Genomic DNA, 15,883 nt, shown 5'->3' with positions numbered 1-15,883 from the left:
AGAGAGAGAGAGAGAGAGAGAGAGAGAGAGAGAGAGAGAGAGAGAGATTGAGAGAGACTGAGGCACAAAACCACATACATAGATGAATAAAAACTTCAAAATAACATGTTGTAAGCATCCCTCTACTTCCCCTTTTGGCCACTATACTGTTAACTTGCAGTTTCTCTGGTTAGCAAATATTCCAACATTGATTTATTTACCTCTCAGGACAGTCCTGTGTGCTGAGTGGATCAAAGTTTGACCCTTTACCTTTGTGGAAGCCTATGCTGGCCTGGGGTCTCATGATGGTAGGAGCAGAGCCCAGCTCTTAGTTCTAGTCACTTCGTTGACTTTTGTTTGTTAGCCAGGGTTCTCAAAGTCAGAGACATACTGAATGTATTGTCCACAAGAGATGCTTTGTTTTTCATATCTTTTGTTTGAAAATATTGCAAATCTTGCCCTTGTGTTGAGAATCAATTTTTAGGATGTTTGAGGAAGAGCCTGGAAAGGATTTGTTAGGTTTCCAGTGTACTTGCTAGTGTGTTTCAGTTTATATTTATATCCATATTTTAAAGTAGAAGTTGCATGTGGAGTGATTACAGATCAAGTGTAATGCAACTGTTTAGATCTTGCAAGCAGCTGCAGAGCTAGATGTAGAACGTGACAGGGATTCTGTGGGAAATATCTCATAGCAAATGGACTCAGTGTGAAGACCAGAAGGAGCTCAACCTAACACAAAAGAAAGATTTAAGAATATAGAAGGTAAACTGAGTAAGAAAGTATGAATGTCTACATGAGGATGTTTAGGCATTTACAGACTTCATACCCAAGATAAGGAACTTATGCCAGGCTATGCAGGAAGCTGCATGACTTGAAATAATGAAAACCTATGGTATATAGCTACATAACTGCATAGCTGCATAGCTGTGTGTGTATTTGTGCAGAATCATTTGTTTGATCATGTGAGGTGAACATGCAGAATCTGTGTTAAGCATCCTAGCTGTTAACCAAGCATTGCCCTCACAGTTGGCAACAGGCAGACAGATGCTCTCAGCTCCTCAAGTGCAGTTTCTAGTGGAGGGAGAAAGATAGCTGCAGAAGAAAAACCAGATAAACATATTAAATGGTGGTGAGAGTTAGGGACGGCAAACGGGGCCAGGAGCAGTTCAGGGAAGGTGATACATGTTTGTTCAGGGTGAATAGAGACCCTCTAGGGAGGATGAGAATTGGGGTAGGAGCCTGGAGAGGTTGGGATATGGAGGTCTGTTCAGGTTTCTAAGAGGCTGAAAGGACAGTGAGAGGAAGCTCTCAGCAGAATGAAGAGCAAGTATGAAGGCTGTGAGCGGCGCCTCTTGCCAGAATATGGGAGCTTCGCTCTTCTGTTCGTTGCTATGGCTCCTGCCTTGAATAGAGCCCACACTTGGGACGGGACCTTCCTTTGAATAAGTGAGTTGTGAGGCTGTTCCCTTTAACATTTTATTACGTTCTTTTATGTCTTTTCTTTTTGACCCATGAAGACCAGAGTAGCCCATGGAAAGAACAGCTGAGGGGTAGGTAGCATCTTTGAGGTCACATGTCACTAATTCATAAGCTGAAATGGAACAGAAGCTTCGAGGGCAGGACAGGTTCCACAGCACAGGTTCCTACATCGTGACACAGATGCAGGGGTCATTAACAACCTGAGAATGCCAAGGGCTTCTGACAGTCAGGGGAATTCTGGCCACTGTCCCTGAGCCTCATTTATACATGTTTCCTCTCCTGGAATTGTGTTAAAGGTGTGGTTTTTGTGGAGCCCCACTAGTTGCCTGGGTCACTCAGTGGAGAGTAGAGTCATCTCTGTAGTCCAAGGCTGGCCTGTTTTTCACATCATTGCTTTTTAATGGTAACTTCTTTATGGTCTTCTTGTTGGCTGTCTTCCAATTATAGGAGTCTAATTGCTTCCTGTTCTATTTTGGATCTGTCTCTGTTGCCCTAATAAAACACTCTGGGGCTGGAGAGATGGCTCAGTGGTTAAGAGCACTGACTGCACTTTCAGAGGTCCTGAGTTCAAATCCCAGCAACCACATGGTGGCTCACAACCATCTGTAATGAGATCTGATGCCCTCTTCTGGTGTGTCTGAAGACAGCTACAGTGTATTCATATATATAATAAATAAATAAATCTTTAAAAAAGAAAAAAAACACTCTGGCCCAAAGGAACCTCTGGGAGGAAAAGTTTAATTTCAGCTTAACATTTTTAGGTGCCAGTCTCTCACTGAGGAAAGTCAGGGCAGGAACTCAAGGTAGGAACCTAGAGAAGCAGCCGTGGATGGCTCTTGTTGGCCTACTCACAGTCTCGTGCTTAGCTAGTGTTCTTTTATAGCCCTGGACCACCTTCTGGGGAAATGGTACTGCCCACAGTGGACCGCATCCATCTATATCAATCAGACAAAAGAATCCATCTCAGACATATCCACAAACCAAACTGATAATGACAGCTACTCACTCTGGGGTTTCCCCAGATGACGCTGGGCTGTAGGAAGTTGACAGTTAAGGCCAGCTGGCACCACCCATGTGAAAAATCAGGTTAGTTGATGCCCGTGTGCATTCGGGCTCTGTCCAGGCTACTTTCTACTGACTGCAGCCACCTGCCTTCTCATAGACCTTGATACTGCTAACTTAGCTTAGTCTATGTCAGGCATACCTACCCCAAGGATGTTACAAGAAGCAAAATGATGTTTGAAAAGGCTCTGGAAGGCAGAAACACCCAGTAAAGCGGCAGTTGGTCCTGATGATGCTTATAGTATGCAACTGTGACGGGCAAGGAGAGATTTGGGCAGAGGGAATAGAGAGCAAGCATACATCAAGATTTGAACAGGAAATTCTGAAGTGTCAGCAGCATTGTCCCATGCTGACGTAGAACCGGCACTGAAGGCATGAGGCTGTTTCTGTGTGGTCGGATCTATTGGCCAGGTCCTGTGTTAGCTTTGGACTCTGAACATGCATTCTGAGTTGAGGGCACTGGAGATTCACTGGCCCATCAAAACCTATAAAAAGTTGCTCTTTGTCCCTTAACCTTTGCGAAAGGAAAGATCATTGTTTGGTGAAGGAAGCTAGTGTACTGTCTCAACAAAGCTGCTGCCTAAAAATGTATACATTGTATCTCCACAAGATACCAAAGAAGTAACTGCAGAGCCAGAGAGGATTGACAGTGAATCAGAGCCTCCATTTCAGGATTCTGAGTTGGCTTCCTGGCTCCATGTGCTGGCAGCATTCAGTATATAACAGGGAGAATCATTGGTAACTCCTCTGGAACACTGTAACTCCTTCCCCACAGAGCCCTGTTGATATAAATATCTGTATCTAAGCAAGACTCAAGGTGTGCACTACCAGCGTGTCAGTTAAACTTTTCCAGTAGGTCTAACAGAGGCACTTGTCCCTTCCTGCCTTCCTAGTAGTGCCACAAGTAGTGGCATCATGGGGCACCTTTTCTGCCCAGTCCCCATCCTTGGCCACTCAGTTCTAAATTTCAGCCTGGTTGTCCTTGCTGATCATGGATAAAAGAATTATGGGTTCAGAGACCAGTGAGAGAGGCCAAGAAAGGGCTGGGCATGCAATGAGAGTGAGAATCACCAGATTGGGCTGGAAGGTGATTCTGTGGTTAAACTGAGTACTGTGGGGCAGTGAGCTATGAGAAAAGTCCAGATACCTGGTAGAAGAGCTCTAGAACCCCAGTACCCTGGTCTGAAAAAAAACCACTGGGACGGAAGGCGATTTGGGCGTTTCCCAGGCATCTGGCTCTCTCAGCTTCGGCTCTCCACAGTCCCTCCCACAGAGAGGCCCATGGTCATTGATCACGTAGGAGTAGCACCATCATGCAGATGAGGCATTCCCAAGCTCTCAGACCAAGCCAATAGGGGCTACCTGCTGCCAGACCTTAACCCACCCCAAAACTGTATATATAGGACAAACTCAGGAGTAAAGGTATGCGAGATTCTTCCCGGTGTCTGAGAGCTTCTGTTGAAGTCCCTCCCCTCTTCACTGGCCAGGGCACTTCAAAGAGCTGAAACACTTTTCAAAGAGCTGTAACACATTTCCCCTCTCCTCCACCGCTGAGACGCTGAGATGCGCTGAGACGCTGAGATGCGGTTGGTGGCAAGGGCAGCACCGGACTCTCCCTGTCTGCTCTGCATCATCCCTCCCGGGCGTCCGTGGACAGAGGGAGCCAGACAGCCGCCGTTCGCACTCTGTCCTCAGCCAGGTCAGAGATCCTTGTGGGACCCATCTGGAAGCGGACCCACAGAGTACCAGTCCTCAGAGTCTCTGAACTGAGTTTATGCCTATGATCTTCAAAAACAGAGATTTTAACAAATACACCCAGCTTGATGCTTCTGTGTGTCTAGATAGCAGAGTCTAGACATTTAATAATAGTTTAAATAATTACTTAATATAATTTATTTAAAATAGATTAAAATAAAAATTTACAAAAAACCTTTTGAGATTAAAATTAATAAATTACCTCCATTTAAAATAAGGGTTAGAGATTACATTAACATAAAATCCCCTAGTAGGTCTGTTTCTGAGTCCTGTTTGTGGACTCATAAGATGTTGCTTGGTTTTTTTTTTTAGAATTACTGTTTCTGTTTCCGAAAGTTCCAAACTTGTGGGGATTATCCTGTTATCAGTAGATGAGCTTATACTTTTATATAGGGATACTTACACTTGCACTGTCTGTACTTGAAAAGTAATTCCACGCTGTGTATTTGTAATGAGATGACAGACCCCTCAGGAGACCTGTACTGAGTGTGGTATGAGCTAGCTCATTCCAGCTGCTGCCTGCAAATGGGACTGCTAGCCTTCTCACCTACTGCACCTCATCACCCTCGCTTCTGTGAGCTACCTTCTTGTCAGCTACGCCAGCATAGCTGACTGAGTTCCTTGGATCAGCAGAGGGCTGAGAGCAAGAGAAAGAAAGACAAGGAGTCATCTGGTAAAGAACCAAATGCTATATTTTCAACTGCATAGCTCCCTTTTATACTCCCCACAAAACAGGAACACAAACAGGAACAGGAATAAAAACAGGAACAAGGATCAAAACAGGAACAAGGAGGCACATTCGGCAGCCTACCACCTAAGTTTGGATTTCTCCTTGAGCAGTCTTCTCAGGGAAATGCGTAGAGACAGGGAATCGGGCACAACAGCACAGGTGCAGAGGATGGTGACTCACACCTTCTCTTGATCATTCTGCCCTCCCTTTCCCATCAGACACTTCAGGTGAAGCTTCTTTAAAAGTCTGAAACTTGGGTAGCATGAACACTGCCAAAGTATACTTTTTTTTTTGGAAGTATACTTCGAAGGAAAATCCAGGGCATCAAGAAATGATAACTCTTTAAGGAAAAGGGATTCTTGCTGGAGAGGAGGCTGAAAGACTCTTAGTTCCTTCCCAGTTGCTGTCCTAAGACACCATGACCAAGGCAACTTACAAAAAGAAAGCATTTAATTGGGGAATGCTTGCCGTCTCAGAGGTTTAGTCCATTGACATCATGGGAAGAAGCATGGCAGCAGGCAGGCCAGCATGGCACTGCAGCAGTAGCTGCGAGCTCACATCTTGAGACAACAACCAGGACATGTAGAAAGGGTGGCCCACCCCCAGTGACATGCCTCCTCCAATAAGGCCGCAGCCCCTAATACTACCCAAAGAGTTCTGCTAATTGAGGAACAAGCATTCAAATACATGAGGCACTGGGGGCCATTCCCATTCAGATCCCTGCAGCTCCCATGGGAATGCAGATCATGAGTCAGAGAGCTCTACAGGACAGATCTAAAAATCACTATTGGAACAGAGCAAGCCAAAGAGATATGCTGCCCAGCAACCAACTTGGAGATGGTGCCATCCAGCTTTACGGCTTTGAAAACTCACACGTAGCCCATGTTTTGTCAACATACTCCATTGTTGCTTATATTTTGACATTCTCATTTGATTTTCACATATTGTTCTGTTCTCTGTGTGATTTTCTTTTTAAGGTTAACTGTGTTCTTGCAAATAGTTAACCAATCATTTGAAAGTCAGTGCCACTTCTAATGTGAAATTCTCTCTCTCTTTCTACTTGTTTTTACCACCCCCCCTTATAAATGGCACTTTGAGGTTTTTGTTTCTCCTTTTTTTTTTTATAAGAATTGATTGGTGCTTTATTGATCTCCCTAGCTTCTGAAAAGGTGAAAATTGAAAGGATGGGTGTTCTTTGTTGTACATATCTAAGAATAACTGCTCACCTTCCCGTAACTTCTGTTGTCTTATCTTGTTGATCAACACCAAGAACTGTTACTGGGCATTTTAATGAGTGTCCTGAAAAATGAATCTTTACTGGTTACTTTCTTCTGTCTTGGGACTTGCAGTGAAGTTTGGGATTTTCTAAGGCTCTCACTGCCAGAATACAATGAAGATGTATGTTTATGTGGGTTAGTAAATATGCTTTTAAATGTCTAACTTCTTGAAGAATGTGAACAGTTTAGAGTTTTTCTACAAAGTATTTAGCATGCCTTCATATATGAACGCCTTAGAAGTCCTATAAGGAATCTGTGTGACCCATGCTTTCCTTGGAGAGTCTGAACAGAGTTGAGGCTTATCCCATGTTGCCTCTTAGTTAGCATGGAAATAAGAAGGGAGGAATACTGCTGGAAGTGTTGTAGACTGTCCTTTCTTATCTTCTCTTGCAGAGGTGTAGTCACCAGTGAATTAGGTAAGGTCCTGGGGGTGCTAAAGTGGAGTCAGGAGTGATCATTACTAGAACACTGTAAAAGAGAATATTCTGTGGTGGGGATATTCCTGCATATCCAAACCTGCTAATAGAATATTATTTCTTTAGCTTTCTTAACCATCATAAAGGCTGTTATGACATAAAGTGAGTTTGTCCTTGCAAAGCATTATATGTCTTGTCTGGCATACAGCCTGTGTTCAGTGTGTGTTAGTCACTGTCACTATGGTTGTGTACAGCCTGTGTTCAGTGTGTTTTAGTCGCCATTGTCCCTGTCACAGTGCTTTGATCTACTGAAGGACTCTAACCCAGCTCCCTGCACTTACTGAAGCTTAATGGTTATTGAAAACCTCAAGACTGGTTTGTGGACCCAGACCTCACTGGATCCGACTTTCTTTGCGGGGTGCTTTGTGCAGACGGCTCTCTCTGCACTGCCTCCATTTGCAGGACTAGCCTCACAGCTCAGCTCTGCGCATACTGAGCTTATCTCTGGAATGACTTCTGTAAGGATTGTTAACTGTTGAACACCCAGCCTGACCGCAGTGTTTCATACTCACATGTGACCTGGCCTATTTCTCAGGCAGTTGTCTAACATAGTACTTGGTGCAGTTTTCATGGGTTACACCCCCCTCAATGCCCCTCCTTCTCTGAGGTCCTGATATTAATAACATGTTAGTGGATTTTTAAAAATTATTTCAGTATCTATTTACTTTCTTAGAGCACATAGTATACCTTCATGAATGTATAAAGTTTTCTTGAGTATATATTCAACTTAAATTAACAGTTTTCCTATTTTTGATTTACATTATTTTATTGAAAAAAATTCATAGAATGTATTCTGATCATGCTTTCCCCCCACCCATTCAAGAATTCCATCAAGAACTCCATGCCTGTTCTTCCCCTCACCTCCCCCCAGCAAATTGGCTAAACACTAACTCAGAAACTATTAAATACAAGTAAAAGACAAATAAGATAAAAAAATACACAAATAAAGCAATATGAGACCAAAGTCTATAAAAATTCCCTTGGGTTTGTTTTGCTGCTGCTGGGCATTGTGCCTGCCCTGAGGTGTGTCTGTTGCACATAGCTTCTTGCGTAGTCGAAACCTGCAGCTAAGTCTCCACCTCAGCACTAAAACTGGGCAGACTTGCTCCCATTGGTGGAGGCTGGAGCTATCTGTGTCTGAGGCTTTAGTTGGGGGCAGTCATTTGCCAGTGTTTACATATGTCCTCTCCAGAGTGGCTAGTTCCAAGAGGGAGTGCCTGAAGGAGTCTTAAGCCTACCCAAAGAATGCGAGTAAGATTAAAGGTTTACAAAATTTCATTGAGTTTATGTTATGTTAGCCAGGGACTCCTGGGCTTGGACCTGCCCTGAGCTGTAGTAAGATACACACCGAAACTCCACTTGGTGGAGGTTGTGTCAACATCTCCACTCTGACTTGACCCTCTGAAGGCCTGTACATGCTGTTGCAGTCTCTGTGAGTTCATGTGCATCTTTCCTGTTGTGTCTGGAAGATGCTGTTTCCTTGGAGTCATTCATTGCCTCTGGCTCTTACAGTCTGCCTCCTCTTCTGCACGGATCCCTGACCCCCAAGGGGAGGGTGTTTGGTGAGACACCCGTTCCGGATACGTGCTCTAAGTCTCTTCCTCTCTGCCGACTGTCCAGTTGTGGCTCTCTGTACTAGTTCCTGTACTGCTAGAGGAAGCTACTCTGGTGATTGCAGAGCAAAGCACTGATCTATGGTACAGTGTCATTAGAAGTCATTTTATTGCCATATTCCTTTAGCAGAACAGTAGTTTTATGAATTTATGAATAGAAATTTAAGTGAAGCTCGAGTTTCTACTCAGTGAGAGACATAAGCAGTGTCTTCAGCAATAGGGCTTTGCCTTTTGTTCACTGTGGTCAGTCAGTAAGCCTTGGCCATAGCCCATGATGTTCGAGAGTTTCCACAGTATCCTTTGACCAAAGAGTCAAAGTTGTTTTTATAAATGGTCCAGAGAGTTAAAATAATCACCTATTTTTTTTTTTTAGATTAATAGTAACAAGTGCTTCTGGAAGAGTTTGATTAAGAGGCCATCTAATCTGTGAACCACATATAGAGAGTTTGGAGCTTTGATATATAACTATAGATATATAATTTGACAAGTCTCCTATTCCTTAGCAAAAAAAAGTTACATTTCAGTTGGGAGATTTATTAATAAAAATTTCATTTGTATTAACTTGTAATGTTTATAAAATAATCACCTATTTTTTTGTTGAATTTCTTTAAAAACACAAACAGCAAACATGCCAAGTGCATCCTATGTCAAACACTGGACAATAATCTTTGGATTATTTCATTTCCTCTTGATTTTATAGAAAAAAAGAAAGAAAACTTGGTTTGACTGAACACAGCTACTGAATTGCAGAGCACAGAGCCAGAATTTAGACTAAGCGAGTCCAGCCTAGGTTCGGAGCCACTAATCTTTGGCTTCTGGACTAGTACGCCCTGACCTTTGATGCTCTGTGAGACCACTACAGACAGAATTCCTTGGGAGTCATCCACAGGATGAATCCATACAGGAAGTATACCAGTATGAGTTCCATCTTTTTGGGTTTTTTTTTGACATTTATTGACATTTAATCTGTTCAGTGTACAATGAACACATTATGAAATCAATGGAGGTACGATGAACTGTAAGCAGAGGTTTATGTCTAACCGTGTGCTAATTACCACAACTGTGTATGAAAATCAAAAACATAGCAGAACTTTCTTATAGACAAAATCGATGCTTAAAATAAGTTGCTGCTGCCAGGTGCCATGGTTGGTAGGACTGAGTTCTCTTTGTTACTTGTATGGTGATCTGTGTATAATTAGTGAAGGGTTTTCTATGTGCTGTTTTTCTGCTGTGAGGTGTTTGTCAGGGCACAGCATTTTGTTGAGATTTTACTAGACATCTGTGTATGTCAAAATCACCTTGTGAGTCAGAGTTCCTCAAATGATATTTTTTCTCCCTTCAAACAAAATCTTGCAATACCATTGAAAAACTACCAGTGCAAAGCATAACATAGGCTGTCCCAGGTCAGACTCTGAGGTGAGGATGGCTTTAAACTGCTCAGGCCCCTTAGCATCAAATCCAATGCAGACAATAGCAGCTACTCAGAAAAGACATCTCTGTAGCACATTGCACAGAGCTTGCCCTCTAGTGAAGATGGCTGTGAGCTTGGGAGTGCCTTCTCTGGCTGGAAAAGAGAAATAACTTGTGTTTATCACAGACTCTAGCAACAGACAGCTTCCTTTGGTATAACTACAACTTATCGAAGTTGCAAAGACTTGTAATTCATTTTGCTTATCCTCACAAACATACCTGCACGTTATTGTGTCTTCATTTGTATGTGTGGGAGTCGATATGTGAGTGTGGGGGGAGCCACATGTGGAACTTTGAAGAAGGCTTCCGATGTTGATTCTTTCGTTTCTGCCTTGTTTGAGGCGAGGTGTCTTTGCTGCTAAGTGAGCCAGGCTAACCGGCCTGTGAGCGTCCAGAGATACTGCTGTGTCCATCTCTCATTTTCTCACAGGGCCTGCCAGGCTTACAGGTGCCTGTACTGTGCCTCTGCCTTTTGTGGAGGTTCTGGGGATCTGAACTCAGGTCACCAGGCTCGCTTGGCGAGTGCTTTCCATCACCGAGTCACCTCTTCAGACCCTGTCTTTACACTTTAGAAAACAATATATTAAGATAGTTCTAACTTAACACACCCCCAAATCTGAATCATTCATGGCATCACTATTTAGATGAGTGCAAGAGAGTTTATTGCAACCGATCAATCAGTCAATCAATAAATAAGTTTCTTTTCCCCACTGACGGGTTATCTTTGGTGTTTTTCTCTTTGTCCAGGAGGATTTCTGAAATGTGAACTTAAATGACATATCAAATTAATAAATGTGGTTGGGCATAGCATAACTAATTCAATTTAAATGTCTCTTACATAAAAATAATGAAGCAACACATTGAAGATTAAAAATGTTAGTGCAGCCCCCAAATGTAGTGTTTCACAGAGAAGCACCTCTCAGTGTTAAGGCTGGTGTTAACTTATCACATGATCAAATTGGGACTAAATTTAGGTATGTTTTATTCAATGCATGTGTATATGTATATATATAAAAAACTAAATGATTTTACTTGCAGATATTTTGATAAAACAGTATTACTATGTAAACAAAAAGAAGTCTAGCCCTTTAAGGGTCACGGGGGAAACAAAGGCATAAAGTTACATAACCAGGACCTTTGAGATAAGCTTACAGACTTTTGGGAGGAGAGAAAAGAATGGGCCAATGTATGTGGAACCTTTGAAGCAATGAATTAATAGCATCTCATTGTTGAATAAATGTGCAGATGCCGAAGAGTGTGTGACGTGCTATAAATAATCACTTCAGTGTTTGCATGATATATTGGTGTTCTCATTTTCAGGTGGGCAAAGGTTATTCGGATGAGGCAGCCTTGATCCTCCACAGGAAAGTGTTTGATTGCCAGTTCTCCAGCAGAGGCATAGGGCTGACCTGTTCCACTACTCAGGGAAAGGTAAACTAAGAGCCTGTTTTCCTAGTCAAGACGGTGTGCTTTGGAATCCTCACTTTCTGCAGAAAGTACAATATATCCTTTTGTTGCTTCAAACTCAATTGTTCACCTTGCCTGCTAGCCAGCTCAAGATTTCTCATCTCCACAAAACACTTGTTGTACCTAAAGTTCTGTTCTTGTCAGCTACAATCTGCATACTTTTGAAGGCAATGTTCCTATCATGTATTTGGTCTTCCATTTTGAGACTGCCAAGCTTGTTATATCTCTTGTCTTCGTTTTCAACTCCTGTGGGCCATCTGTGCTTGCATACCATGAAGCTTGGCCCTGTAGTTTAAACCCACATTCCACAAAGGCCAAGGCAAATTTAAACTACCAGAAGATGACAGGCACAGTGATAAAGTTACGGCATGAACATCAAAACCATGGTCAATGAATAATTGAGTACAACCCTGAGGCAGCTGTGCCAAGGTCATGTCAGCTGATTTGTTTGGAAAAATAAATGTGTATCTGTGTCTCCTGATTGATCTAGATTTGTATATGAGTCATCACTGTGATGATCAGATAGCCCTTGAGTCCACACCCTGCTGGCTGGTTTCCTGTTCTTGATTTTTCTCCTCAAGTTCTTCTGGCAGTTCATCAGCATCTTCTTGGAAGGATGAACTTCTAGTCTCCTGCCTCTAAGTGAGCCAAGACTCACAAAGTAGCTAGCTCTCTGCACATAGTCTCTGCACATAAACAGGTCTGTCCACCCAGCAACTTGGCAAAGCCAACTTTCTGCCAGAACTCCATAGGTACACTACAGAACAGATTCAAGCAGTCTTGTCCCAACTCTCCATGCTAGCACACATTCCAAGGTCTGAGAAGAATGCTTACTTGGGTGGATTGCCTTTACCCTACTTCCCCTGTGTGTTTTCCACTCTAGTACTGATGATCTGAGTATACCTAAGAAACCTTCTAGTATTAATGTGTTAAGTCTTAAGAAGGAAAATTGAGGGATATTATTCCAAGAGACAATCTAGGATAAACTGGCAAGGTGACAAATATATTTTCCCAATGTCCCTGTAGATGGGGGCTGGTAATACAATAAACCATTGTTATTGTGAAACTCTATCCAGTTTTTCATTTCTGGTGGGAAGGGAGATTGGCTTATAACCACCATAATTATGGAGAAATATTGACCAAATAATTTGATGATTTTCAAGTCCTCGGGACTATTGGGATTTCTTGGTTCTTAGATATCCACTCTTGTATTGAAAATGTCCTCATGTAAAACAAAAGGAAATGCAAGGGAGTGGCTCAGAGCCATGTCCCTCCAAGGACACATGGTTTGTGTTCAGGAATATAATGTCTTTTCTCCTTCATGTTCTCAAAAGGGAACTTCAGCATATAAATATATCCCTTTCTGTGCTTTTCTTAAGTTGATTTTATAGATGTGCTACTAGTCTCCTCTCAGGGTTGATCTGAATGTGCAAATCTCTGTGCTGATCTAACTCTGCAAATCTTGTCACTTGCTTTTTTTAGATGTCAGTTCTGAAACTTTTCAACAAGTTTGCTGTGGAGAGTCTCCTCCCTTCCTCACTGTCCTTGATGCACTCACCTCCAGATGCCCAGAACATGAGCGAAGTGAGCCTGAGCCCCATGGAGATAAGCACTTTTCGAATCCACTTGAGGTGAAGCTGACTCTCAGACTTGAGTGGAGAAGCTCTGGCTTTGTTACCATCCTTGGTTTAACGTGCAATAACTAAGCACATTATTACTTTAGCCTCTGGCTACTGTGAGAACATGAATTCTGTGATTCTTTTTTTTTTTTTTTAAACCAATCTAGTAAGAAAAGAAGAAAAAGCCATGCTTTAAAAACGGTTTCTTCCTCTGAGTTTGTCCCACAGCTACCATTATCAGTGTGAACTGATGTAACAAAAGTGAAGAACTATTGAAAGACAAGCCCTCAACAGACTGTATCTCAGGTTAAATGCTAACTAATTATGTTTGCATTGAGGGTTGTAAGGAGATTCTCTAGAAGTATTATATCACTGATCATGTTTTATTAAAAAAAATACCCATTTGATCTAAATAGAAAGGAAAATCAGAAGTTGGTATAGGTAACAGCTTAATGGCCAAAATAGTGGTAGTCATTAATCATTGATACAAATTTGAATATTTTGTGTGTTAAAATATGTGGAAAAGTGCAATCCCTCAACCCTTATGATAAATGTAGTTGGTTTTCATACTCTTTCCCAATGAACCTCTTGACTACCCCTTCCTACCCATACATTTAAAAAATAAGTGATTATTTTAGTCATTCACCAGTAGAAAAAGAGGTGTACTTTCATTACTTGACAACGTGGGATGGGTGCAATTTATTCCATTGTCACAAAAACAAAAGAAGCAATTCCATTTTAGGTACCACAGGTGTCTTTCTATGTAGCTCATTTGAATACAGGTGTTCCAAGGTGGGGTTTTCTATTTTTAAATTACCATATCAAAAATAAATGTGCCTTATTTTTTTATAAGTCTTGTTAAATCTTATTACTGTCCATATTAATGTTTGGGAAGTGGGGTATTGGAGGCTGGGGTAGGGGTGGGTACTTTCTATGACACATAAATTATGTAATTTTTTGCTTGATAATGCTGGCCACATCCTGATCTGTGTCATTAAATTTGTGGTGGTGTTACTCTAAACATTTTGACTATTTGAATGTACTGAGATGTTAGAAAACAAAACAAGGAAGAAAAATATTGTTTATTAAAATATGCTGCTGCCAAGGAAACTGCAAGTTGAAGCAAGGATTTTGTAACACACGAGATCCAAGTACTGCTTGCATTTCACAGTAGTTAACCATGTTAAAGAGAGAATGCTTTAAAAATAGACTGTTTAAGATCCTCTGTGTGTAGCTCATCTTGATGCTCCTTACTAAAAAACATGTTCCAAAAGTTCGTGTGTGGTAAGCTCAGCATGTGAGTCCAGCCCATGCACCTTCACAGGACCTTCATTTAAGTTCATTTGAGATCACTGTTTCTTTGATAGAATAATAGTATTTAATTTCAGTATAGAAAGAAATCTCTGGCTATATACACTTCTGAAAAATTCTCCTCGGTGTCTTAACCTAATTTAGTATTATTTGACTTTAAACTTCCATTTACCTCTTGCCATTCCATTGAGAGAAAATCATTTCTGCCTCACTGTTTATTCTGATAGTCATCTAGATTCTTCCTCAAGACATTCAGGACATTCACTGTCATGTCGAGTTCATAAAATCCTTTGCCTATAATCATTAGGGAAATATCAGAGTTGATAGGACTATTGCAAGGGTATAATTTCATGCAATAAGCATGTGACGTACATTCCCTTTCCTCACTTGTCGGGGAATAAGCAACTAAAATACAGCAAAACCACTTCCTCCTGTAGTCTTCTGCAGATGCTAGCTAGGGTTGCCAAGCGCAAGTCCCAGGAATATGATCTATATTCTTGTTGTATCTTAAGTGTATTCCTTCCTGTGGATGTTCACTGTGCTCTGTGGTTAAGTTAAGCTTAATCACTACAGAAGTTCTGATGATGCCAAATCAAACTGAAGGCTGACAAATAAACAAAAACAGCAGACACAGGGACCCACCCTGTGTTCTTGCCACCAGCTACTTACTCACAGGTGAAGCAGAAATTCTATTTAACCAGCAAGTTTCTGCTTTTTAAAGTTATTTTCACATTACAACATCGGGGAAAAGAAGAGAGGGTGTTTCTTGCTTTGGGTTATGGTCACGAACTAACTAAAACATTGAGTTTCTTTGGCATACATGGACAGCCAACCATACTTCAGACATGACATCAGGGGTCTGTGTGGTTAGGCTTACTATATCTGTTAACACAGACGCTCAGTGGACCAAGGTTGTCTCGCTACTCTCTCCCCACTTTCTGAAATTTTAATTTAGAGGTGCATGGTTCAAATATCAGCATTCTAAAAATATTGATTTAAAGAAAATGTTGTATGATATTGTAAGACATTGTAATTATCTTCCTGTGTCTTTGTTGTACTTGTGCTGAAATGTTTTCACAGTCCTTTGTCTAGAAGAAAATGTTTACTTTCATTTTGATTATTTTGCTCATTGAAATCAACAGGTTTTGATATTTTTCTCTTGGAAGATTTTTATAACTTTTTGGGAATATGTAATATAAGATCTCTAATAAAATGTAATCTTATCCTGTGCATTGTCTTCTAGAGTAATTCTTAATCCTATTTGTAAACAGAGCTATTAACACATTTATAACAAGGAAGAGTAAAGTGGGGAGGGGTTTATTCTTGGTTCTGTTGTGAGAAAATCATCTTTCTTCAGCCCAGCCCGAGTAAGAAAAGGGTGTTCTGTGCACAGGTGGCAGATGGATGTTAGAAAGTTGCCTATCTGTATCTGGAGCACCTTTGGATTGGAGTCTAGAGACCTTTGCAACAGTAGGATCCATGGATCCATCTTCAGCCAGATAGGTAAAAGGAAGATGTTGGTTAGATCCTGAATATGGAAAGATCAGGCAGACAAGGAAGTGGAGATAAATCAGCACATGGATCTAAGAAGGTCCTTGTAACTTGATCCAGAAAAGAAATCTGGAAAGAAGAGAGAGTTCCAGGT

The 15,883-nt window shown here is 41.5% G+C and overlaps 1 protein-coding gene across 2 annotated transcripts in view; it reads left to right on the top strand.

Annotated features, from left to right (window-relative positions):
- Nucleotides 1-15,468, top strand: part of Man2a1 (mannosidase alpha class 2A member 1) — a 170,032-nt gene extending 154,564 nt beyond the window's left edge. Inside the window, exons 21-22 of one of the 2 annotated variants that reach the window (XM_028755697.1) lie at nucleotides 11,162-11,272; nucleotides 12,791-15,468. In XM_028755697.1, coding sequence (XP_028611530.1) covers nucleotides 11,162-11,272; nucleotides 12,791-12,943 — 264 coding nt within the window. In that variant the 3' untranslated portion in view covers nucleotides 12,944-15,468. The remainder of the gene's footprint in view (nucleotides 1-11,161; nucleotides 11,273-12,790) is intronic. The other variant, XM_028755698.1, reaches the window with a different exon arrangement.
- Nucleotides 15,469-15,883: the final 415 nt, after the last annotated feature.

This window comes from Grammomys surdaster, unplaced genomic scaffold (genome assembly GCF_004785775.1).
Source record: "Grammomys surdaster isolate TR1022 unplaced genomic scaffold, NIH_TR_1.0 126076, whole genome shotgun sequence".
Taxonomy (NCBI): domain Eukaryota; kingdom Metazoa; phylum Chordata; class Mammalia; order Rodentia; family Muridae; genus Grammomys; species Grammomys surdaster.
The sequence above is the reverse complement of the archived record's forward strand: the minus strand, read 5'-3'. Positions and strand labels throughout refer to the sequence as shown.